The sequence below is a fragment of the Pygocentrus nattereri genome, chromosome 25 (genome assembly GCF_015220715.1).
Source record: "Pygocentrus nattereri isolate fPygNat1 chromosome 25, fPygNat1.pri, whole genome shotgun sequence".
NCBI classification, from domain to species: domain Eukaryota; kingdom Metazoa; phylum Chordata; class Actinopteri; order Characiformes; family Serrasalmidae; genus Pygocentrus; species Pygocentrus nattereri.
In genome coordinates this window covers 26,043,379-26,070,695 of record NC_051235.1, presented here as the reverse complement: position 1 = coordinate 26,070,695, position 27,317 = coordinate 26,043,379, and the positions used below count along the sequence as shown (strand labels likewise).

The window sequence follows — 27,317 nt, the reverse complement described above, 5'->3', positions numbered from 1 at the left end:
TGAACTAAGATTTTGGCCTAAAACATCTGATTTTAATCCATTCCCTGTCGAGAAGCACATGTAGGGCAGCACAAGGCAAATCATTTAACCATACAAAGAACTATTTACACCTTTACATGGTTCTTCGAGTTCTCATGGTCCTATATATAATCACTGCCTTTACTAAAAACATGGAAGAACCACATTTCTGAGGATGTTTTCAAAACGTAAGGCAACAAGTATCGAGAAGACCATGAAAATATCAAGTATTGCGATGCTCTATTTTTTGCCACATCGCTCAGCCTAATTTGTAGCCTCTTGAAAAGCCCTTCCAAAAAGAACGCAAGCAATTTAAGCGGCAGGGTCTGTCCTGCATTCACGCTGCAGGACTCAATGTACTGATTTCAACATACATACAGCTAGATGTAGATGTGGCAAAGCTTTTGGTGGGAAATACACGCCTTCGGACAGAAATGCACAACCAAAAACACACAGCACTGATGAAGCAAAAAAGAAAAAGAAGAACAGAGATTCTTTAGAGAACAAAGCGTAGTGGCCACATGAAAGAAGCACATCAAACCTCAATCTCTGGAGTTATTCTTACAGAGCTTTAGTGGGCCGTTTTATCCCAAGGCATGTCCATCTCCACGGGGCCTGCTCTGCCAGGTCCTGACCCTGCATTAGCGGCCTGGCTTCAAAGAAAGCAAATCCAAACAGAAAAACATACACAGCGCGACCGCCTGCACATGCTGCTGCCGCCTGTAGATGGCTGTCTAGTCAAAAATCCAACTAAGTACTTCTGAGAGGAGTTGCAGTCAATCCTGTTCAGGAAGTACACATTCACACACACACACACACACACAAGCCTCTGAGTGTCACTGGTTGCCGTGTTGGTTGCCGGGTCTTAGTTCCCACCCTCCTCTAATCCACAGGCTCTCATCTGCTCAAGCATGAGTCTGAGTAACTGTGAGCAATAAGGCAAAAATGTAACATTATTACCCCTGAAAACATGCGCATGTACTTGTATACCAAACTGGTTAACAGTCAAAATATTTAGGACTTTTAACTGCCTTTAAATTAAAATCTTTGCTTTGAGAGACTCTATACCTTAATTACATTTATTTTATTTAAATGTATAACTGAACATTCGTCACCACCATAACAACCGTAACACTACACAAACTTCACTAGATATTTCAGGAGTTTTGAGCTTAACTCAAAAACCCTAGCCAGTGACTATATGACTATAACACAGCCTTGAACAGTTAAAATCATAATATTTTTCATTAAAAAACTGAGTTTATTTCACTGCTGAAAATATGTGCTTCTAAAGTGACAATTCTTAATGTTCCACACTGATCTTCAGACTTTGGAACACCTTCAATTGAAAACAATAAGATCTAGCTGCTCACCATGTGGCCATGAGGGACAGAGATGCAGTTTCACTTCCTACTGTAAAATGAAGGGCTAAAACAAGAATCCGCCTACGGCCTAAAACACTATCTAAATCTTTCAACTTCAGACATATCACATCTTTTAAAAAAACATGTAAAAAGATTAACAATTATTTTCACAAGTGTAAATTTAGGGGTCAGGGTTTGGGACTGCCACCTTCCAATAGAAAGTACCCTATAAATAATGATTTTGTGTATATTTAACCTATTGCTATCTCAAATAATGTATTGGGTTTAATAGATCATAACACAATCCTTGCAAATATCTAAGGTCTGAATACATTTATAGTTTTTAGTGTAGTTTTTATTTGTACTGTGAGACTGTAGTTTGAATTAGTCTGGCACAATGGTCCACATATATTTCACAGTACTGATCGTTTTTCTGCGGTTTTCAAACAAATCAGAATGAACAAACAACTCCAGCGAAACAGCAGTGCTCTATTTTAAAAGGTCTATGAAATCTATAAACACTCTTAACAAAAAGGGTCTATGAAGAATCAAAAAGAGGTTCTTTGTCTTATAACAATAAACCATGTTGCACCAATAACGGTACTTGGGCAAGACTCCAAAGGCTACATTCATCTACCTCTGTAACATAATTAAATCTGTAAATCGCTCTGGATAAGATCTACATCAGTTACAATTATTACATAATCGACTGATCACTATTGTTTGAGCTGATCGCACGATTTAGTCTGCAATTACTGACATTTTTTAGCTTCCACAATCATGTTTTTACATCACAAGACAGAAATTAATTGGGTACATTTTATGAGCTGGAGCAAATGTATGTAAACACAAGAAACTAAAACACATCTACTGAGACACTTTATGATCTTATGAAAACAACCAAAAATGCTAACTTCTGCTATAACATCTTTAGAGGGCAGCGGTGAGTAATGTTTGCTTTTTTGAGCTTGAGCTGTTTCTGTTATCAGTTGGGAGACAGCTAGAAAGATGGCTGGTCACTTTAGGTTAGTACTTTTAACAGTTGAATACAACTGAAAAAAAGATTGTTAACTACAACAATTTACACGGCAATTAATAAACCGACTAATCAATCAACCATCTGCTAAAATGTCATGACTGTGATAAGAGCGTCTGCCAAACCCCAGCGGAACCATTTTTGAAGCCTCACAGCAGTGGCTCTCAAACCAGTCCCCAGGGACCCCAAACGGCCCAGACAACAACAAAAAAGTGTGATTAGAGAACAACTGCTTTACAGAACCATTTTAAATGTTTTTTAAAGAAACGTATACAACAGTTTCTCCATCACAGAGAACAGCCATTTAGCCATGAAAAGACCATTAAAACATTGATATAATAAAAGCTAAGAAATAGACAACATGAAATAATAAAAACTAAGAAATAAAGAAATATTGCTGTTGCTCGGTGTTGTTATAGAAGTACCAACCATACCCACCATGTACTAAGCAAAAGGAATCATGATGTAATTTATCACCATAATCAATAACCCATCATCATATCGTCCAGCCCTACTTCTGAGTGACATGTCAAATGTGAATGCCAATCTTCTTTGTCATTCACAGCCAGGGTTCTCACTTGCAAAAAGTCCCCGAAGGAACTCAATCGCCCCCTCCGGTCCTCCTCTGCTCTCTTTCTTTCTCTCTCTCTCTTTCTTTCTCTCTCTTTCTCTCTTTCTCTCTCTCTCTCTCTCTCTCTCTCTCTCTCTCTCTCTCTCTCTCTCTCTCTCTCTCTCTCTCTCTCTCTCTCTCTCTCTCTCTCTCTCTCTCTCTCTCTCTCTCTCTCTCTCTCTCTCTCTCTCTCTCTCTCTCTCTCTCCCCCCTCCGGCCCATCGTAACCGTGCTGGCTCAGGCGCTGTCACATCAACCCGTCACGCCCGTGACAAGGGCGCTTAAAAAAAGCCTGGCTATTTACACAGCAGCTATGGCCTCAGAGTCATGCATGAATATCCCACAAGAAAATGTCTCTCGCCCACAGCCATGGGGCAGCCTCTCTCTCTCTCCCCCTCTCTGTTACAGAGCGCCTGTCAGGCAGACAGAGAAGACAGACAGGCCGGGTCCTTCAGTCCTTCAGCACAGGTGTCCAAACAGCTGCCCGACAGCGCCGCAGCAGCCGCTGCTGACTGACTGTGGCACACATTCGCTGGCATTCACTCCTATTAGCAGCCTCTTTAGATGCTGACCTGCGGCTTCCAACACAAAAAAAACAGATAACGCGGTTAATCAGTTCAAACAGTTTAACACAGCAAACCATAAAGCCTGGACATCACCATTTTGAACCCCCACTACATGGTAACATACTCAATGAACCAGAAACCATAACTCATTTCCATTCCTTATCGTCACAGATATCCAAGCAAAACACGATGACAATGGTCTCTAAAGCCAAATGGACATGACGTGCCTTTCAAAACCTCGGAATCACCGTACTGTTCACCCTACTCCACACTTATTGCTTGCGACCTGTTGTTGGCTGATCCAATGGAATGCAGCCTACCTGAGCGAACGCAGGCAAGACATACACCAGGCAAAGCACTCTTGATGACATCCTTCTGTTTCACGGCAATCAGTATGAAGCGCCTATCGTGCTGAACTGGAGCTTGAGTAACTAGCCGTAGATACTGTTTCTGCACCAATTTGTGCAGAAAAAAAGAACAGAATTAAAAAGATATTTGAATCATTTTCAAAATGCAGGATTTATTCTAAACAGACCACTTCACAACCTTTCAAAGGGCAGCTGGTGTGTTTCAGATCATGACTGTTTGAGCAGATACTTTGCAGATGGCCAAAATGCCTCTTTATGCTTTTTTTAATACAATGTGTCACTTTGAAAATGAATATAAAAAATAAATATATATATAATAATAATAGTAATACACACATATTAATAATAAAATTATTATCATTATTATTATTATTATTATTAATAATAATACTGTTGCAAATAAATAAATAAATAGTCCAACATACTCACATGTGGAATGTCAAGGTGCCGACTCTTTCCACTGCCTCCAAAAATTTCAGAAAGAAATTCCATGTTACAAAAATTCCCCCAATTTTACATTTTACTAGCAGTGTGACGCTGTGCTAAAAGTGTTTTTTCTGAAATATTTGTTTAAAAAAAATGTACAAAGTAACTTCGTTAGAGTTTAACAATGGTTAAATGGTTTAAAGCATCTGAAAACCTTTTGGAGCCACTGTGGCAAACAACATGACACTGTGTGAATGAGCGGTGTTTCAAGCTAGATTTGTTATAGGACTGGACCAGATTTATTCTTTTCTCCTCAGTTATCAGCATTTTCTGCTGATATTGGCCTGATAACGATACTTGATACTAAATCAGGGCCTTCTCGATTAATCTTATTTTTTCCTGGCCATTGGTGCTGTTGACCTCATCAAAACTCAGTATAAGTGTTAGAGGCTGAGCTAGACACCATGCTTTTATGGAAGTTTACAGGAAACCAAAAATTTTGCCTTTTAAATGACATGACAAATTGTGCTCAATAAGTCCAGGGACACCAACTCCGGGCAGTTATATCCACTCATATAAGATCTCCTGTCTACTCGAACGTAGACAGACCAGAATATAATGCTTCAAGGTTGACTACCTACACTACTACCTAAAAACGCTGAAGTGGATTTTTTTGTTGACGTGTGCTCTACGACGTTCATATGATGTAGTTATTCCACCAGACCTCTACATTTACACCAATCACAGAAGCAATTAACAGATGGAGCCGAAAAAACGCTTAATATTCAACAACTTATCCAGTAATAAGTTAATGTATTCATTCCTATGGATTACTAGATGTCACTACCAGCTTCACAGGAGATTCTGAAGCAAGAAAGGGTTAATGTGTGTCCACCTCCCCCCAACATTTACATGACCCAAACACGGTTATAAACATTTGTGCATTCTCAATCTGTCGCTGCATCTTCCTGACAGGCTTTACATCTTAAAATACGGCCTCAGCTCTCGATCACAGCGTGGATGTTATTCCATAAATATTTGCATTCATACAGGAACACCACGCCGCCCCTTACAAAACCTGGATGGTGGCTAAAATGTAAATGGTTAAGGTATTTTTAGGTGAGCTAGGAAGGGGTGGTGTAAGTGCGGGGAGGGGAGGGATAAATAAGAGTGCATTCCCTGTGGAGGGAATAATGATAGGACGCATTGTGTTCATTTTGTTTATCAAGCAGCTATTCAGGCCTCTAGTGGGGCCCTGGTGCTTACACAAGCAAAAAGCTTTCTCAGGCATCCACAGCTGCATTCCCGCCGTACAGGTACCCTGCAGACTGCGCTCGCGCATGCACGCTCGCACACACAGCTGCCCTGGCAACCCAGCATGGCTCTGCAGGTGCGCCTGCTCGGCAGTGCCTTCAAACAGCTAGATTCCTTCTGCATCAGAGGACACTTCAAATACAGGCTGGAAGCTCACCACACCACTACTACCAGCTCTCCAACTCTCCCCATAACAGCTTCACAAGCTCTTAAAAGCAGCTCGCTGGCTGTGTTGGCAACGCCTCCAGGCAGTTATTTCCACTCATATAAGATCAGGCTCCTGTCTACTCGAATGGAGGGGGACTGATAAACCCACAACCTAATGCTTCAAAGATGTTTTTGAAATCGTTGGAAAAATCTGACAAAAATGGCATTAATAATTTGTGGTCTTTGGCTCAAGTAAGAGTTAACAATATCACTATCATGATTACTGATCTATCCATTGAGATTAGATCAGCCACTTCGGTACAAAACATCACGAAACAGCAACAGACATTTGTACAAACTTCTGTGTTTTGGCCTTCTTTTTATTATTGCTGTTCTTTATTATTTCTTTTATTGAGGTTTATTTTCATTTTATTATATTCTATATTATATTAACTTTTTAGCTTTAATAATAGTTGATTGTTTTCATTTTTTTAGAAATTTTTTTCTTCTTCTTCTCATTATTCCCATACATTATTGCTAAAAAATACCAATTATAAGAGCATTTATAAGGTTTCAGACCACTACAGAAACCTTGAGTATTGTCCAATTCTGATACAATATTTTCTTTTAAAACCTAAAACTAAAAGCCTTAAAACTATATTTTATATATTTTTACACCATGTTGGAACTACTTAAACACTCCCCCTGCAATTTACTTTACTTAGCAATTCTATACTATTTCTGGACAGATCTGTGAAAGAATTGGATTCTTTTTTTTTCTCCGATATTCGATCCAGCACCTTCTAGTCAAGTTTTTGTATCTTCTTTAATATTGTGAAACACATCACATATCATGAAAATTCCAAATACTGTTATGTTACATTTTGGACATATCAACCAACCTTATACTTGTATTTTTTTCCAGGCTGTTTCAGTTTCTACACATGCATGCGTCTTCACAACAATTGGGTTTATTTCTGCAGTATAAGACAATTTCTGAAAGCTGCTGTTGTGTTTATTTTGACACAGAACACAGTAAAGAATGTGATCTATCAAAACTGTATGGTAAAAGTAGGTGGAAATTGGTTGTTTGGTGGAAATTTTGGTAAAAATGTGCTGTTGTATCCAGCAAGAAAGGAAGCCTTGTGCTTTTAAACAATGATAGAAAGCATGTTAGAATACAAAAAGCTCAGGGGCCATATTACAGAAAAGTCTTATCTTTTTGTCTTAACTTAAGATCTGCTGTTAACAATCAACTGTTGTGTCTGTTACCTATGTAAAATGTAAACAGGTAATCAAGTTAGCTAGTTAGTCATGCATCTAATGTTAGCTGCCGTTACAGGTGTAAAGAAAGTTAAGTAAAACTAAAGCGCGAGGAAATAAAAGTTAAGAATATTATGACGGTGCTTCATGCTGTTTATTAGAGCATTGCTGCTCCACAGTTTCAGTCTCCATTTCCCGAATCATTTAGCCAAGCAACCTAGCCTTAGTCCTTCTAATAAACAGACAATCGTTAAGCTTGGTCTCCTCATTATTCACAGTCATCTCTGTAATAGTGTATCTAATGAGTTTTCAGACGGTGTGTCTGCAGCATCTGGGGCTTTTAAATGCTATAAGGAAAAAAGTCACCGTTTTCAGTGTAGAAAAATGTAACGTCATTATGCTCCTTGTAGTGAACTGTGCTGCATAACACTGCATAAAACAATAGAAATGATTAAACAGAACTTAAGCAGCTCTGGGGTTTACCTTAAAGAAAATATTTAGGAAATTTTGGCAACTTAGGATATTTCTGTAATACAGTTTTCTTATCTGGAAATAACATAACATTATAGACTTAAGAACCATTGTTCTGTAATGGCTTCTGTCCTAACTTCAGTCATAACTGAAGTTGCCATGATAACAAAGCAGACGTCAGACTTAAGACTCGTCTGTAACATGGCCCATGGTAATGCTGAAATTGATATAATTACTTTGCTGCTACCAATGGCGTCATGTATGCACCTTAACTCCAACTGCAGCAGATTTAAAGGAGTGCCTTCCTCTAACCGAAAACTTAACCAAACAAGGGTTCATTTGGTGAAGTGAAATGTTCATTAAATTAAAACCTCGTTTGAAAGATTAACAGTCTTTAAAGGAAAGAAACTCAGCTCGGTAGTGGCATCAATGGGCAGGTTTCAATATCAATACGAGTAAAGAGTGATAAAAGTGATATAGTGCCATCTTTATAATGACACACCTCTACCTCACACAACTCCATCTGTGTGTACCTCTATACTCTCCACATAACATCTTCACTCGCATCTCTCTGCCCTCCAAAACCCTACCCAGCTCTTGTGAAAGTGAGACCATTGCAAGCCCCACTGTCTTATCACCATCAAGTAGAGAGCCACACAGTGCTGCTGTATTTTATCCCCCTGCCTTGTCACTGCTTTGCCCCATTCTGAATTGGGCTGCTTTGAGTTATGAGTCACACAAGTGCACCTGCGCCCATGTGTTAAGCACTGACAAATAAAAGCCTAACGTCCATTTACACAACAAAGAGATGTACCCCGCAAGGCAACCAATCTCTACCCCCCCCACCCACCCACCCACCCACCACCACACCCCCCTGCCTTCTTTACCCACTTATTCACTTGCATAAGCAGAGAAAATGCTGCATGCTCTCCCATGATGCCCTGTACTCGCTCTCTATTCCACATGAACCAGTATTCAAACACAAATTTTGCGGAAACAGAAAAAAAGAACGTGCACAAACTCCTTTTATGTCCCGCAGACAACTCCATATTTAATTTTTTTCCCTAAGCGGGGGCGATGGTGTAGCAGGCGTTTTATTATCGAAGCCTCCCTAAAGCAAATCCCACCGTCATCAAAGCACCCTTTTGTTCTAGAAGGGAAAGAATCCCCTCTGCAAAAGCGCAGGGATTCTCCTACAAAACCAGTTGCTTTAGAGGAAATCTTCGCTAGTACCAGCTCCAGAGACTTTTAAGGCCGGGGCTTTAACTCTGGTTTCCTCACAATCAGCAGCTGACTGCGTGATTTATGCATATTAATGAGGCAGGTGGGCGTGAGGCGGGCCGGTGCAGGCGGACGCAAGCTGAGGCTCCGCACTTCCTCTGCATCCTTAATGGCCGCTGCTCAGCTCCGCCGGGATTATCACCCATGGAAACTTCTCCCGATTCGTCGCTATTAATCTCTGTCTGTCCTCCTGTTCAGGCTACATAATGACTAATTAAACATCAAAAGAGCAGTGGTGGGGATGGGCCGTGACAGCTCGAGGCCCCGAGCCCCAGCTCCCGCGGGACCATGAGAGAGGAGGTCATGGCGGCCCCACAAATCAATCACCCGGCCCAACCTACCTACGCATCTCACTCCTGCTATACACTCGCACTGAAACAGGGCCTGTTAGCAAAGCACTGGTGTACGCACAGTAGAGCTTTAATTCAGGCCTGAAATTTTGATTCAAAACCAAACATAGAGAAAATTCCCTGACCAAGTGCAGGTCAACCCACAGTATTAAGTTCAAAATAAAAACTAGGGTTCGGTCAATATGAAAACTCTGTGGCTGTTGCCAGCACAGATTTTAGGAGGCTAAAAATTCTGATGAATGACTGATATAATTTTAGCATTTTTTACATTTTGTATTCCAATAATTTGAGTACAACAGTGCTTCACAGACTGAAACTCAATTTAAATATTAACAAACAATATAAACATTGTAGCACTATGGGTGGAGCTACCCAGACGTCTTTAGATTATTGGTAACATTTCTTTTTTGCCTTAGTTCTCTTGATTATACACACTAAAGGTTAAGTCTGGATACATTATTTTACATGGTTTTGTAATAAAAATGATGATTGGTATTCAGATTCTGCAGTTCAGTCTGTACTGATTGCAACTTTAAATATTGGCAAAGCTGAGACCAAAAGAAAGTTTTGCTAATTATCAGCAGTATTTTGGTTAATGCTTGTAAAACTGCAGGCCACCAATATCAGTCAACTTAAATCAATTGCGCTCTAATAAGAACCCAAATACAAGCAAAAGACATTCTGTCTGAATCTGACTGTTCCTCACCAAAATTCTGTCCAAGCCTGACTTAAACTCCACCATCAACTAGATATCAAAACATTCCTACATCCGCACTGCTAATGATGCAGCCTGTTCAATTAGCAACAATGACTCGCAATCATATCACCAAAATGCATAATGAATTATCAGCTACAAAAATGAAGTTTAAATTCCACTTAAACCAATGATATATTAATCAATTCCTTCAAACAACATGGCAAATGTTTTTAGTCTGGATAAACATGTTTACTCATGACAACCTTGTGAAACTTGGTGCTGCAAACAACACAGCTGAATCCACTGTGCTGTAAAAATCTCTGTGAAAAATTCCATGAAAGATTCTTCAAAAAATATTGCATAATCGAATGGTTAACATGTAAACAGTCATTCCGAGTGGTTTGAGGTAGGGACCTGCACGGGAGTCCTATTCCTGCGTGCTCTTGCATAATTTCATCCCGCTGCCAGAGAACAACGGAATTATTTGTCCCGCTCCCGCCTGCAACCAAAACATTTTGGCCCGCTCCGGCCCATGCAGTTCCGTCAAACCGACATACAATATCTGACATAGTCTGTTCACAGACACACTATTCTCTGCTAAAGTAAAATGGTAGTCATGGTCATCAGTCTTACTGTAAAGTAACTTCACCGAACGTTGTTTATTCCCAGTAAACCTAAATCTGGAATTAAACCACAGAACGGATCATTTTGGTATTTTGCTGGGCAGCTGTGGCCGTCAGACGAAAGGCTCTGCTATCTTTGTAAGCTACAAGAATTTGTGTGTTCACTTGATCACTTGCATCGCAAAAAAAAATGTTTTTTACTTTTATCATTTTATATAATTTATATGTATGATTTAGTGATTGTTCTACTCCATTTGGGCTATTCATTAATTTGCTGGATTTCTCTTCATGAGTGCTTCATCCCACTCCCACCTGCAGTGGGCTGGTAACCCACCCCCTCCCGCACACAACATTGAAAATTAGCCCCACGCAATTGTGGTGGGTCCCGCAGGTCCAGCAGGTCCAGCGGGAATGCAGACCTCTAGTTTGATGTGAAGTGCTCCGTTCTAGGGAAAGTTACTAAGTCAGAATTGTTCAGAAGAACAGACTTAGCACTGTTTTTTTATAATCAACATTACATATAAAAACTGAGAAAACAGATGTTGGTCAACTGGTCATTTTGGATAGTAAATAAAATGGCTATATCTGAGTTGTGCACATTGCAACCCATTTCTCACCACCTCCCCTGTAGACAAATTGACAAGTGACAATGAACCATTTCATATTAAAGGACCCTGTGTACAACACAGTACAACACAAAAGTGAATCATGCAGAAAATTATTTAAAAAATTAAACATTTTTTTAAAAAATCAGCAGAATTACCCTTTATGCAACTAGAAGTTGCAAGAAAGAAGAAAACTAAAGAGGGGCTGAAAGGTTTAAGGCTGTCAAAGTGGTGAGACCCGAACCTACAACCTAAAATCTGATCCCAATCTGAGTCCGAACCTGATCAAACCCAACATGAACAACCACCTCCTGCTTAGTTCAGCCAAATATCTCAAGCTCTAACCCGCATATACATACACAACACTTGCTGCTACCACCGAGGCAGAGGATGACTTTGAAGAGGCGAAAAACTGGGAATCCAAGGGCTGAGGCTCTGAGAGCTTTCATTAAGTGTGTGTCCATTTCTGTGTGTATTAGCAGCTATTTTTATATCAGAGGAAAAGCAGGCAGATAAAATGAAGCTCCACTCACGGACGATGGCAGGCCAGGGGGAACCTTGCGTACTTTCTTTGTTTGGTGAGGATCTGAGGAGAGATAAAATAACATTAAGGCATTCGAAGAAGAGCAAAACACACTTTCAAAGAATCCACAAGCAGATGTGGGAGTCTGACAGCTTTCTCTGTTATATCTGTGTACTCAGTGTATTAAAACCACACTGGGCTCTATGTGTGCCAAGCCATATCAGAATTCATAACTCCACTATTCTACAGCAGGACTGAGACAAAATTGCGCTTTTAATAGCTTTATCTATTACCACCATCCCAATGGCATCAGACTCCACAAAGCACTAACTTCCCAAAATTTGGCAGGCAGATACGCACCCAGAGGAGAGGAGTCCTGCAGAGAGCGTCTTCGTGGATTGGAGCCAGCGAAGGAGTAGAAAGGAGCAGGTGATTTCCCAGCCGTGGTCACGGGTCCTGGACTGGCCAGTCCCATGTCTGACCGCAGAGTGGACTGCAGGGGAAAAGAGAGGTCTCATCAAACCAAAGAAAAAATGGAACCGTACTGTAAAGCCTTGGCCAGGTCAGTATACTGCTTAGCCAAGAGAAGGACCTTCAGAGAAGGACAGATTTACAGCATACAGGTGTATGCAAAAGTTTGTGCGCCCCTTGACAATTGACATGCTTTGTTGGTTTTCTAAGTGAAGACAAGTTAACACCTGCTCTACAGGGAACAATCTAACACACTTCTGCACATTTAAATCACATAAGATTAAAAGATTTAAGACTTCTACACAATCACTGTTTATTGATGAATTGGGGGGGGGGGCGGGGGGACGACACATAAACATAAAAACTGACCTGTGCTAAAGTTATGACTATTCATATTTTGTGTTTTCCTTTTACGCAATATATTAAACTCAGCAAATAAATAAAAATCGTGTATTAAAACGTGCAGAAGTGTGCTCTCTGTAGAGGATGTGCTCACTTATTTCACTTCTACAAACTACAAAACATGTCATTTGACTGGGGAGCCCAAACATTTGCATACGGCTGTATCAAAAGTATGTTTTTTATATTTTAGTAGCAGCACAGTAGAGTCTAATGCCTTCTTGAAATGTACCACTTCCTCTCAAGAAAGAGTCTTTGATGTAAGAGCTCAATATTAAAATTAAATGCAAGAATTACTGCTTCACAGGATCCCACGTTTTAGTTTAAATGATGAAACAAAATCACGCAACATCTCAGATTACTCAAAAACAAGAAGCGATTCGTTTGGGGCTTTTTCTTCTACCCCCTCAGAGTTTCTTATCCCCTCTGGTGCACACAAGTGTGCAGTAATTGATGTGACAGTGTCAGCAGGCTCAGTTAAGTCCAAGGAGAAATCGATCCAATCAGTCTGACCTAGTGATTGCCGCTGCTGAGGCCGGTGGTGAACTGTTATTGATCAGGGCTGATCAGGGCCTCAAGGCACATCCTCACACAGCCTGGGACACAGTCACTTAAAGCAGCACTGACGAGGAGAGCAACTGAGGGAGTTAGGTGCTGGGTGTGTGTGTGTGTGTGTGTTTGTTGTATATTTTCAAGACAAATGCCTTGACTTTGTAAGAAAAACGGGACTACCTTAAAGAGCAAAACAATTTCTTTTTGGTTACTAAGGCACAGATTAAGGGTTAGTAGCTTCTCAGCAGGTTTAGAACCGGTTTCAAGAACATGAATTAAGCCTAGTTTAGGACTTTAATGGTGACTTAACACTGAAAAATCTTTTTAGTCATATATACATATATTGCAAAATTAATTGTTATTAAAAAAATAATTACAGTGTAAAACTGCTTCTTGGACACATGGAGTTCTGTTCCGACAATAACGACATAAATAAATAAATGAACACACACATACACACAAACACACTGTTGGATTACTTAGGTATTTATAATACATACAGAATATTACATATACGAAACTTGCATACAACATGAACGTCCCTACGTCCTATGACTCTATAAAAACCAACACGTCTGTGTGTATGTAAGGAGAGAGGAGGGGGGGACGGGACGGAGGGCCGACCAGCTAAAGCCTCATTAAACCATCTGTCTGATCTCAGAGGCTGTCGGTTCCTCCGAAAAACACACTGGCTTAACTCGACAAAACGCCCGCTACAGAGCCCACGAAGCTGACAGGGCCACTAACCCTCAGCCTGCGAGCCAATTACGCACGGGGGGGAAGACAGGGCAGTGGCCCAAAAGCTGTGTCTGATAAGCAGGAGATTAACATGGAAACTCCTGCTTTGGTGGACGGCCTTCCTGAAGCTGCCGCAACCTTAACTGAAATCCACTCGAACGACCTGCCCTCAGCAAACTGGGTTAAGAGGCCAATTAGAGCTGTGGCCCAATTAGCCTAATCGTTTGTGGGGTTTAAGAGTAGAGTTGAAAGGGTTGGGAGATGAATGAGGAGGGGCAGGCATGGTCATGTGACCAGAGCGTATGGTCACGCTAGGGCTGTGAATGTGTTAACTTTGACAGCCCTAATATGTACATGTATTCTGGACAGTCAAGATGGATTTGTATAAAGACAATACATGAGTTGAAATGAGTTGAATATTGTGACAGGCCTTGAATATTGAATACTATATTAATAGACAAAATATTTTACAATTAACTACACAAAATTAAACATAAAACACATTTTTGATGTGACATTTGAAGTGACCTGCATTATTTCAGTTACACTTCACTTAAAGGGTGTGAACATAACACGTTCATAACATCTTACATAAACGCTTCGTAACATGTTCTTGATCAACGTTTTAAATGATATTAATATGGACGAAGCACTTAACAAATAAAGTGATAAAGGGAGGTCATTTTTATTTTGGCTGTTCAGAAATGAGGCATTTTCCTGAAAATAATACACTTTTTCTAAATAAAAAATGAATGAATTCTGAAAAATTCATCTCATATAAAATTACATAGTAGTCCATATTAATACCATGTAAAACATGCATTCTTCATTCATGAACATTGCCAAGAAGTGTTTGTGAGTCATGTAGACACCCTTCAAGTTAAGTGTTACCGTTAATTCTGACCATAATGCTTTACATCTGTTAGATTACGTAAATGCCTTCATTCATCGAAAGACCCACAGAAACGTATCTAGAAATGTGGTAGGTCCGAATGTTCCCGCCACACAGTAAGAACACTGATTGTTTAGAGGGCTAATTTGCATATTGTAGCCAGTGGCAATATCAGCACTGCAAATGCCAATATCACGATAACAATTAAACATTACATTACACACCTTAATCACAATGAAAATGCAAAGACAACTACATAAACAAAGCAGAACATTAGAAAAAGAAAACAATGAAACTGAACCATTAATTGAATAGTTAAACCATGTGGAGACAAAAAGAATGATCTTGTACTGGGAAATGCTGCCTCATTATGTGTGCTGCGCTAAAACAACTTAACGCCTCAGTGTCACATGTACGCTGAGGCACGCTGTACAGAGGAATTATCTACTAATTCCAAATCAAAGTCAGATAGAAGTCGTAATCAAACTCCCCATGGGGCCGCAGTGGCAGACCCACTCTGTCTGTGCCCAAGAATAGCCCGATTCCTGATTTTAGCAGATTAAATTGAAGGCCATCAACTCGTGTGAGAATCAGGGCAGCCTCTCCTTAACTGCAGGAGAAATAAGGGGGGAAACAGGCTCTCCAAAGTGACAGGCTGTCACCGAGCCTGCCGCGCTGACATTGACATGGCACAACAGACTGACTAGTGTTGCCTTTGTTCAATGATATTAAATCCTCACAGCGATATTAGCTTCTGGTTTTAGCCACGAGACGCGGGGACGAGGCCGCTGGGGTCAGATGAAAGACCAACAGAGGACTAATTTAAGAGAATTAGAGATTCTGAAATTCCAGCGAGACCACGGTTTACTGCTGTTGATTATGGAGATTTGAAATTAGTCAAATCCTATTTAAAGATTACATAAAGGGAAGTTGCGCTTTTTATGAAACTAAACCCATAATCTTTGATTTAGGCGGAGGGCAGAAAAGAAAAGTCCTACGCTGAGATGATTAGAGACTCAATAAAATTGAATTATTGGGCAATGTTAGCCGTTAGAGAGAAGGCAAGCTTATAATGTGTGCAAACAACTGTACGCATTCATTTCTATGTATTAAGTGCCTAATATGGGTGGACAATATGAAGGATGTACTACTGCGATACTGTTCTGATCTTTGCTAACAAGGTGGAACTAGGCCTGACACAAATTTTAGCTAATGATTAACTGCCATATAAATAACTGTAATTAACCATTTAATTACTTTATCATTCAATGCAGGTAATTATTAAAACCCAAGACTAAATTGGTTGATTAGCTATCTTGCTTCCTAGCTGTCGACACTTAGTAGCTCATTAACGAGACACACATACTGAGCGCAAATAAACAAACACTGATCATCGCTGGTGTTATTAACATCAAGTAAACAAACACCACCCACTGCCTACGTCTAAATATCTTACAGAACCAGTCAGAAGTCAATATGGCAAAAATATAATTTCACAGCACTTTAAGACAATTTCAAAAATCACAATTTGTTTACAATATTTAGTTTTTTTGAGGTTTGATAAGCAGAAGTGCCACAGTTAAAATATAAATTCAAATTCTCCATACTTTAAAAGTATAATACAGATGCAACAACATTAGTATTCAATGTAACGGGGGCTGTGAAGAAAAACAATCAAAAAAGGTGTAATGAGTCAATATCCAATCAGCTCCTTCTTACTGGGCAGTTTTATTATTAGATATTAAGAGGAGTTGGTCTTTTCAGATTCCCAGGTCTAAATTTCTCTAAATCTCCATTTTCTGTATGAAACATGCAACTGACCAGTAAAATATACGCAATACCTGCAGCACATCAAAGAGTGCATCATGACTAATATTTCGTGATAATGATAACATATCATCCCGCCCACCCTTAGCATACAATCTGCAGATTCATCCAGCTTCAAACCCTCCTCCCATCTGAACGATCGCCATCTTCGGTGAAATGTCAGGCAGATTCGTGGGATAATAGCACTCATCTGTCAGCCGCATCCTGCAGCATTAATCAGTCTAATCCTCCTCACGGGATACAGGCCCAGCCCAGCATTTACCTTCAGCACCCGGCAACCAGCCACGGCAACCGCATCCCACATCCTCACCAACACTCATACTCGATCAGGCTGCTTTTGTTCTGAAGGCTTCTGTAATTCTATTGTTTTCCAATGAGGTTTTTAACACAACAACATTAGTGTCATGTGACTGACTCCTTTATCATAAAAAAGGGTGATGACTCATGTAAAATGATAGGACCTTCACCCAACATCTTGCTGAGAAACACACAGTGCACACCTGCTGCAGCTGTATAGATTATGTTAAGCAGGGGAGTTGTGAGTGTGTCAACGCTGTCCTGAAAGTGCACACTTATTTTAGACCAATGCATACATAAAGAAAGATCTACAGGGTGAAATATAAGATTTCACATAGTGTTTGACCTCAAATACTGACTTTAATGTCATCGATATGCAGATTTGTCACTTTAAAGACAAAAAGAAAACCGGATTAGAGCCTCAAGCTGCAGATTCTGTTGAACACAGGGGCTCAGCTGGCTGGAACAGTTTGAATATGCGGCTCATTTATACATCCAAATCTACATCATGCTCAAATGATGCAATAATACCTTGCTGTGTGGAACACCCTGGCTGTGCATGATGACAAAGCTCATAAACAACAGGCTGCTTAGATTTGGGGAAAAATCCTGCAACTGATTTCCACCTCTGTCAAACATTTGACACACTGTTGTTGCCTTTAAGCCTTTTCCATCCCGGGCCATCAACAAAAAAAATGCTCTTATTATGTTCTGCACACGCTCAATATGTAACCTGACTGGTTATTATGCATCTGATTTGCTTCACAAAAACATTTAACCACAAAACTACTACTATTCAAATCCCACACACCACTGAACGGGAATGTTTTGGTGGATATTGTCTTCTGCACTTTGCCTTGCGTGTGCATGGTGGTCTTTGCACTGTGTGGAAGTTTAAACATACACAAAGAGCCAAAACATTATGAGCACTTAGGGATGAAGCAAATAACATTCATTATCTTGTAACAATGGTGCATGTCAACATCTGCATAGACAGCAAGCGAACAGTTGGTTCTCATATAGTCAACGTGTTAGATGTGGAAGAAATGAGTAGCCGTGAAGACCTGACTGACTTCGACAAGGGCCAAATCGTTAGGGCCAGATGACCGGGTCGGAGCATCGCCAAAACAGCAGGGCTTGGAGGGTGAGTGGTTAGTATCTAGCAACAGTGGTCAAACAAGGGACAAACCACAACCTGCTACTTAAAGTGCCTACAATGAGCAGACAAGCTGTGGAACTGGGCCCTGAAGCGACATCTCTTGGTCCAATGAGTCCCATTTGGTTTTACATCATGTTGACAACTGGTACATCCGACAACTGGGGGATGCTAGAACAACAAGTCTGATCCATGGTGGGTCCACCTCATACCTTACAGGAATTACAGGATCTGCTGCTAGTGTCCTGGTGCCAGCAGCACTGCTGTGTCTGATCCACCAGTGCAACACACACTAACACACCAACACCACCACTGAAGAACAGGGTAGAATGGGGTAGCAAAGTATCAGAGAAACAGATGGACTACAGTCTGTAACTGTAGACCTACCAAGTGCAGCTATACAGTAAGTGGAGCTGATAAAATGGACAATGAGCATAGAGACAAGAAGGTGGTCATAATGTTATGCCTGATCGGTTTATATAATGCAAGACAGATGCTTGAGTTAGTGACTCCGGCTTGAGTCACACTCAAGCATCATTCTGACTGACTTGCAACTTAACTGGCCTTAATAAAAAAAATCAGTCATTTACTGTAACACCATTCTTTCACAGCATACACCACTGCCAGCCTCAGCATGGCTTGAAATACCAGACATCTAGAGAAGGCTTCAACCTGATTTGTTTTAAAACAGTTTTATGTTATGTTTAATGCAACAAAATCATAAATCACATGCTCTTGTATCACAAGTTATAGGTGATACATTATATAGATAAATTATATAGATGCAGCTAGGAGAGTACAGTACCTGCTTAGCAGCTATGGTAAATCGCTGAATTTGCTTTGATTGTAAATATAGTTTGCAAAGTGAGAGATTGCGATTTGAGTGGACCTCTAAGCTGTTTATACTTCACTTACTTCAATCTAGAGTCAATGTGTAAAAAGGGCTCACACACAGTTTTCTTGTCCTTTTTTGTTTGCTTTGAGGTCCACCTGTGACATGCACGTGGGTTAATGAACCAAAAACGGTTGTAATTCATTTTTACATGGCTATTTATCCTTTAGAATTAAGCAGGCTGTTCATTGCTGTGATTGATATATGTAAATGAGCTCTGTTCTAATCTGCTCCCTTGAATTGCGCCTCATTTAAAAAGCAGTTTAGACTGAAACACTCCTAACTTCACACTAACGTGAATGGACAGGGTTATACTGTTGTAGGCCGAATAGGTGTATATGTAATTGCATTGGTTTTCGTGACATCACAAATTCAAAATGAGCTCTTTATTTATTTATTTATTTATTTAAGTGCAAAAAGGTTGTGTTTGCCATGACAGAGGCCCTGTAAGACACACATTCAAGTGCATCTATGCTGTCAGTCATATAAAACAAACAATTCAGAAATGTTTTTTTAGTGTGAACTGGCATAAGCACTGCACCTGATCTTGGCCTGTTTCTAAGCACACCCTGCCTTGGTGGCATTAGCTGGCAGGCTTTTATAATATTAATATAGCTGCCCGCAGCCTGCATTCTTCCCACATTCACTAAGGGAAAAAACGGCTTTTTTGGCCTTCCTGTTTTTCTTCAGCGACTAGACAAACTGAGTGTGTGCCAGGCTCTGATGTGTGCAGCTGCAGGCCAGCATAAATTCCCCAGTTCCCACACCAAAAATGTCTGAACTGGCATTCCCTTTCAAAAAGCTCTTTTATGAATGAAGCAACCGCTCTGGAGAGCCCGCAGTATTTTCACTCGCTCTGACTAGCGCCATTCACTCGCATGTAACCGCATGCTTGCACAGGCAACATTCAGAAGCACCCGTGCGTGTGAAGTTGTGCTTGTGACTGGTGTAGGGATCAGTTGAAGGTTAGGTGAGGGTCATTAGGGTGGAGGGCTAAGGTGACCATATGCTTAAGCTGAAGCTGAACCTTGAGCTAATGTTAGTTTTAAGCTATAGCCTTAATCAAAACCTTAAAGGGCCTATATTGTGGAAACCATGATGACTGCAACAGTACAATAGTGTACTAACCCGAAAACAAGTTTCAAAGGATGTACACACTAACGCGCAACAAAGGAACAAAAACAGTCTCATCTGAATTCAATGTTTTTTTGACGTCACAAGAACCAATGCATTTACATTCATGCACCTATTCAGTATTTAAGTCTGACCATTCGTGTTGAGTCATACGAACTGTTTCTGCCTGGACCGCTTTATGAAAAGTGCAAAATCAGAACACCTGCCTTAAAGGTACAGTAACAGAAACGGTCTGTTTACCTCTAATAGATAAAGAGATACTGAGGAGAGGTTGGAATATGGCCATGTAAAATTACACTATGCCACAACCAGCGTTACAAGCAGAACTGAACATAAGTAGGACAGCAGCCCATTTAACCCCTTTACAGAAGCAGTACAACTAAACAGAGGACACTTTCTACAGAGGTTCTGCTGAATGGTGAGAAGTAATTGGGGCATAATCTACCATCTAATGAGAGTTTCATTGCAGAAAAGCAACGATGAGGGAAGAGTGGGAGAAGAATAACACTGTGCAGAATGCAGAAGAGCAAGGGAGAGGAAAAGGGATGTGGTGACATAAGAGCGCTGCTTGACATCAGCAGAGAGTGAGAGTGAGAGAGAGAGAGAGAGAGAGAGAAGGAGAGAGAGAAGAGAGAATGGAGAGAACGAGAGAGAGAGAGAGAGAGAGAGAGAGAGAGAGAGAGAGTGAAAAGAAAAGAGTTCATACACACAAGAGTTCTCTCACACAATCCTGGCTTTGTTTTGGAACATCTGTGTGTGTGTGTGTGTGTGTGTGTGTGTGTGTGTGTGTGTGTGTGTGTGTGTGTGTGTGTGTGTGTTAATGGAGGTGCTGAAAGTCGTGTTCCTGCTCCTCCTCTCCTCCATCGCGTGTCTCTCTCTGTCTCTCAGCCCTGTAATCACTGACTCCCCAGCTCAGATTGACACTCCTCAGCTACAGCCCACTGCCGAGAGACCACTGACTCCCTTCCTCCAGATGCACTCAGAGTCAGTCAGCCAACTAACCTACGATAGGCTCTGTAATCCCATCACCGCTAAACTCAATCTGACTACAAATATAGCTGTAAATACAGACTTGAAGAAAAGAAGAATGGAATGTAGGTTAAACCGTGTTTTGTTGTGACAGTCATGGGTGTCACTTTACAGTAAGACTAACCTTATAAAGCATTCATGAATAGTTTTAAATTTAGTTTATTAATAGTTATTAATTCAGTCGCTGAAAAATTTAATGAGAAACATATAAATAAAAAGGGCAACAGCGTCCTGTTCCATCTGATGAATACAAATATCTGATTAAGCTGAGAGGTGGACTGATGGAGAAAACAAAAAAAAGAAAGAGAAAAAGTACAGATAAGATCCAGCATCAGCATGATATGGGATTTTAAGGAAAGTGGGCTCTCTATTTGGCAAGCATCAGGTGACTGCTGCAACTTTTGATGTGTATTATAATGTCTTAATAATGTTTTTTTTAAAGGGCCCTTACCCTACACTTTTCTCGCATCTTATATTTGCGCTTAGTATATTTGAGAAGCTGAAAACTAGTCTGTGTACTTGTAGTTGAAAATGTACCAAAAGCAGTCAATTCATTCTTACATGACCATTTTTCGACCTATCCTCGGCTCTTAGAATTAAACAGGCTGGTTTTGTTTTGCCTGCCATTAAGATTCATACATGTTAATGACTTCTGTTCTGAATTGCTGCCACGTATGAAGCTTGATTAAAAAAAAAAAAACAGTCTGGGCCGAAACACTCCTTATAACTTTTTGACTGGGTGGAGTTAAACTATTGTAGGCTGAACAAGTGCTGGTTTTTGTGATATCACAGAAACAGTGAAATCAAAACAGTCTGTTTTTGCAGCTACATTTCTATGTATGGACTATGTTTACATACTACATCAAATTATTATATGAATAATAAAAAAAAAAACATCCATTTTATTTATTAAAAAAAGGGAGGAAAGCTCCCGAGTGACGCAACTGTCTAAGCGTTGGCCCTGTCATCAGGAGATCGCAAGTTCAATCCCTGGTGATGCTCCAGCCGTCCGTAGCCGGGAGTCCAAGTGAGCACAATTGGCCTCGCTCTCTCTGGGTGGGTAGGGTGGCCCCCTTCCCCCTTAGTTAAAGTGGTTTACAGTAGTCTTATTGTAAAGTGGTACCCATCCATCCATCCTCTAAGCTGCTTCTCCCTCAGGGTCGCGGGGGGGATGCTGGAGCCTATCCCAGTGGTCATCGGGCCCCAATTATGTGATAGAATCTGACAGCATGTTAATTTAGAAAATCTAATACAATAAATACGGGGCTGTTACACATATTCAAAGAAATTAATTAAAATTTGTCTCAGATAAATCAGTAATAATCAATCATGATGATGCAAACATAAAATTCTCTTACTGCTCTCTCTCACAGTATAAGCACAAAAAAAACATCATTTAAAACAATTTATCTGGACAATAAATGTGTTACTGCTTGTTAAATTACCATAAATCACCATATATCATACATTACATTAACAAGCAACATTAAATTGATATCGTGAGCTATTTTGAAGTGCAAAGTTTGGTTGCAGATTTCTTCTCAAAGCCCTCAGCCATCACAAGTATGTTAAATGACATCACCAGCAAACTTGATTTAAATTAATGAAATACTAATTAGCCAAACTAATTATGGATGATGACTACAAATAATCAGGAGGATCAGTACCTCCAAATCCGAGGCCATGGTTCTCACGCGGGAAAGGGTGGAGAGCCCTCTCTGGGTCGGGGATAAGCTCTCTCAAGTGGAGGAGTTTAAGTATCTCGGGGTCTTGTTCACGAGTGATGGTACAAGGGAGCGGGAGATTGACAGGCGGATTGGTGCTGGGTCAGCAGTGATGCGGGCTCTTCTGAGCCATAAGGCAAGGCTCTCGATTTACCGGTCGATCTACGTTCCCACCCTCGCCTATGGTCATGAGCTTTGGGTAATGACCGAAAGCACGAGATCGCGAATACAAGCGGCTGAAATTAGTTTCCTCTGCAGGGTGTCTGGACTCTCCCTTAGAGATAGGGTGAGAAGTTCGGTCATCCAGGAGGGACTCAAAGTAGAGCCGCTGCTTCTCCACGTCGAGAGGAGTCAGCTGAGGTGGTTCGGGCATCTGGTTAGGATGCCTCCTGGACGCCTCCCTTGGGAGGTGTCACAGGCAAGTCCACCGGGGAGGAGACCCCGGGGAAGACCCAGGACACGCTGGTGTGACTATATCGCCCAGCTGGCCTGGGAGCGCCTCGGAATCCCTCACAGGGAGCTAGTGGAAGTGGCTGGGGAAAGGGAGGTCTGGGCCTCATTGCTCAGGATGCTGCCCCTGCGACCCGAACCTCTGAGAAGCGGAAGATGATGGATGGATGGATGGATGGATGGATGGATGGATGGATGGATGGACGGACTACAAATAATACTGGGCCGCCACGAGGAGAGGTTTGGAAATGGTTAAACAAAGACAACGACATGAATGAAACCATTACTTATTGTACCAATCTTCTCTGAAGGCCCAGAGAAACAGCCTCTGAGGCTCCTAAAACTTTTGCACAGTACTCTAAATTGATAGTGAAAGCCCTTGTTGAACACAAGGAAAAGTGAAAATGGAGAAGTTGAGGTTTTTACCTGGCACCCAGAGACACCTGGTTCTCTCCCATAAGCAGAAAACGGAGGCCTCTCAGACTTGCCTAAAGAGAGAAATGAAGAGATGTGAGACTCGCAAACAAATTCAATTCAGTTAGCAGATTTCAGCGTTTTCCACTGAGTTTCACAACTTTTAACACACCTTTGAACATTTAAAAGGGATACATAATCTAACCAACCAAGGGGTTTAAAAAAAACCAAAACAAAGACTGCTCTTTCTGGTGTATCATGATATCGCTATTGTCACGAAAATCTCGCTACAAAAATCCGAATGGCAACAATTTATTTGACGGAACAAACATCAGAGGTTTATTAAGGTTGTGTTATTTGTTCAATAAAGTGCAAATTCAATACATATTATATATCTTTTGAAAAACACTAACAATAGCATTATTACTTGTAATAACACACATTGTATTAATGCATAACTGGCACCATTTGCTTCTTGTAGGTTCTAGATAGCATCAAGTAATGTGGAGTTTATTACTTTATTACTAAGCTAAAAGTTTAATAAGTCACTAATGGTTCAAGATCACTAAATTGGATTAAACAAGTTCTTAACATATCATATCAACCCGCATCACAAATTGTATACTTAATGATGGTCGCTTGCCAAAAAACAGAACAGAAACCTTCACAAATGTGTCAAATGTGTCAATACCTGTTTCATGCATGAACTAATACAACGTGAATTCAGGTGATACTTAATTTTCAATACATATTAATAAGCATTTATTGTGCATTATTACCACTAGTAATGCAATTAATGGTGTTTTTTATATTACAAGCCACAAAAGCAGGTCATGAATAAAGCTTAGTGAATAAACCATCCAGTAGTGCCTCAATAATCTCAATACCTTAAAGGGCCCATATCATGCTAAACCAAACTCACCTCAATTTGTTTAAATAAAAGAGATTGATGTAGTATGCACACATACTAAATCAGCCCACACAGTCCACATATGGAAACCAAGCTCCAAAAAAAGCTCAATTCAATACTTAGTTTTTGTGATGTAACACATCTGCCACTTCAGCCCACACCAGTTTAGCTCTTCCAATTTACACAGAATTTATAATACGCGTTTCAATGTGCACAGCTTTTTCAACGAAGCACAATACAGGAGTGGCCAATCAGCTCTACTGTATTTACATAGAAGCCACAGTCACGAAAACAGCCTGTGTCAATTACATACAAGGCACAGCCACAAAACAGGCTGCTTAATTCTAAGAGATAAAGAGAGGTTAGAAAATTGTGATGTAAAAATGAATGACTGTTTTTCATGCAGAAACTCCTACCAACATCACAAGTGGACCTCAAAAATATATATATATTAAATGCAAGAAAAATCAGGACACTTTAAAATAAAGTGATACCATTTGAGTTTATATCACTATAATTATATATCTCCTAAGAGACATCAGGAGCACCAACAGATCTTCACCAGATGCAACACTTCCATCAGTGTCAGGGACTCTCAGGGAAAGACAGAGACAGGAGCTACTGAGCAGTTTAAGAACTAATAAAAGAGAAAACTAAAGGAAAAAAAAACTGCAGCGCGCACAGACCACATGAATCATGCACTTCACCATATCTAAACTCAGCAGTTTTAGCCTCTGCGCATAAAAACACCCCTAAACAAGAGAGTCCTAATGCAAAAAAATGATAAACAACTCTGGCAACATCATACATTACACTTGTCAGACTTTCAAACATTAGCGAAGCAAACACTGTGTTGAAGCTAAATTCTGTTTACTCCAGGGAAAAGGGAAATATTTTTGTAAGTTAAGAAAGAACGAACGAAAGAAAAAACATGCATGGCAAAAGATATTTCCATCCGCTCGTCTGATGCATGCGTGCAGGTTTGGGGGTGCAGTGTGAGGGGTTTTGGCTGTGCTGGGCTCAGGTGTGCTTCACCGCACTTGGCTGTACCACGGTGGTGTGTCTCCAGAGGCGCAGCGGTAATCAGGTAGCGTGGTTTAACTGAAACTGCTTCCCTTGCGGTGTCAACAGCGCTCATTTGATGTAACGCAGCATTTCTGGGTTAGCTCTCCTGCATGGGAAGAGCGAGCCCCTCAGCCACTGCACACAAACCAAAACATCTGTCTTCAGAAACAAAGGTTACAAGTCTTTCTTTCCCTCACTTCCTGAGCTGCAACTCAGCCAGGCTTGAGTTTCTGCGCTGAATTCCTCTTACTGTATCGAATTCGGGTGATCATTCTGGTCACATCATGTGCAACTGCAAATGACACTACTGTTGTCTCTCGCTATTCTCTTTGGCACAGAGCTAAAGACGTTAAACGGTAATGAACCTCAGCTAGACTGGTTCAGTAAATCTGCTTCAGAGAGTCGGAAGCAATTCGTGAGATCATTTATTCACATAATTGTATGAAATACTGGGTGCGATAACAAGAACCATAACGAGATATAATGTAATCATCATTAATTAATAATTTACAATGATAAAAAGCACTCTGTTCACCCCGTAGCACAGCGGACCCTCAGAAGTGTCAGGACCGAGACTCGAACGGACATCTCAAAGTCAACTGCTCACTCCCCAGTCCAACATCTAAACCACATGAGGCTCTAAAAGGGCAATTTTAAGCCTCTGTTCACTGGAAACCTGTACTGCAGTGGGAAGCACTGTATGCTCATGTTAGCTTAGCCCAGCAGGCTACAGCGTCGATTTCAGCTTCCAGAACAGGTTCGATTTCCATTCTTTTGTCCCTCCACTTGCTCTTGCTGATCCAAGTTAAAAGCTTCTACACTCGTGAAAGAGCACCAGTTAGTCCAGGGGTCGGCAACCCAAATGTTAAGTGCAGCTACTTTATCCTTTCAACAAAAATCAAACCACCTTGGGAGGCACAGCAATATGTCTATTTTACCATCTTGGCTATAAATATATCTCAGTGTGTGCTGAAGTATAAAATAAAACATAATACAAACAAAAACGCAGACCTGCTTCGCTCTGCTTTAAGCTTTAGCTCAGGTATAGCGGCTCTTCTCACATCTCCAGCAGGAAAATTTTCATCAAAAGTAGAATGGTTTCTTATAAAATGTCTAACGTTCAACTTTTTACGAGGCTGAAATCGCTTCCCATTCGCCAGCTTCTTGTTCAAATTTCCCCATTTTACCTTAACTGGTGCCTAATGTAACTGCAATATTTAAGGTAAAACAAAAATTTGAACAGGAAGCTGGCGAATGGGAAGCGGCTTCAGCCTCACGACATTTTAGTGTTTGATAGTTTCTCACTGCAGGGTTGTTGTCTGTGTTGCTATGGTGATCAGCAGTCTGCGTGCCAACATCCAGGGTTATAGGGTGAATTAGCAGTTCTACATTAACTCCAGCAGAGGTTTGAAGGATTATTTTATTTTTTACCTACTAATTCTGCTGAGGAGGCACAACAGGGCAGAAAAAGATGTGCTCTGGAGCCCCATGTTGCCAACCCCTGAGTTAGTCGAATCAATTCTGTATTGGGCTGTTGGGAAGCAGGCTGCTTGAAATGCATTTAGTAGCTTCCTAACAAAAACATGAACTATTTAGCTTCCTTCTGCTTTCTCCAGCTAGTATAAATAATCATCATAATAATTTAAATGCACGAAAAGCGCTGTCACTGTGTGCCCAGGCATGTGGCCTTCTAACACTCGCTGTA

General features: G+C 40.7%; 1 protein-coding gene across 6 annotated transcripts in view; it reads right to left on the bottom strand.

Annotated features, from left to right (window-relative positions):
- tcf12 (transcription factor 12) overlaps window positions 1–27,317 on the bottom strand; it is a 182,380-nt gene that overhangs the window by 48,246 nt on the left and 106,817 nt on the right. For all 6 annotated transcript variants that reach the window (XM_017711637.2, XM_017711641.2, XM_037534451.1 and 3 more), the window contains 3 exons: window positions 23,650–23,711; window positions 12,023–12,155; window positions 11,673–11,725 (listed from right to left, as the gene is read on the bottom strand). In XM_017711637.2, the coding sequence (XP_017567126.1) occupies window positions 11,673–11,725; window positions 12,023–12,155; window positions 23,650–23,711 (248 nt within the window). The remainder of the gene's footprint in view (window positions 1–11,672; window positions 11,726–12,022; window positions 12,156–23,649; window positions 23,712–27,317) is intronic.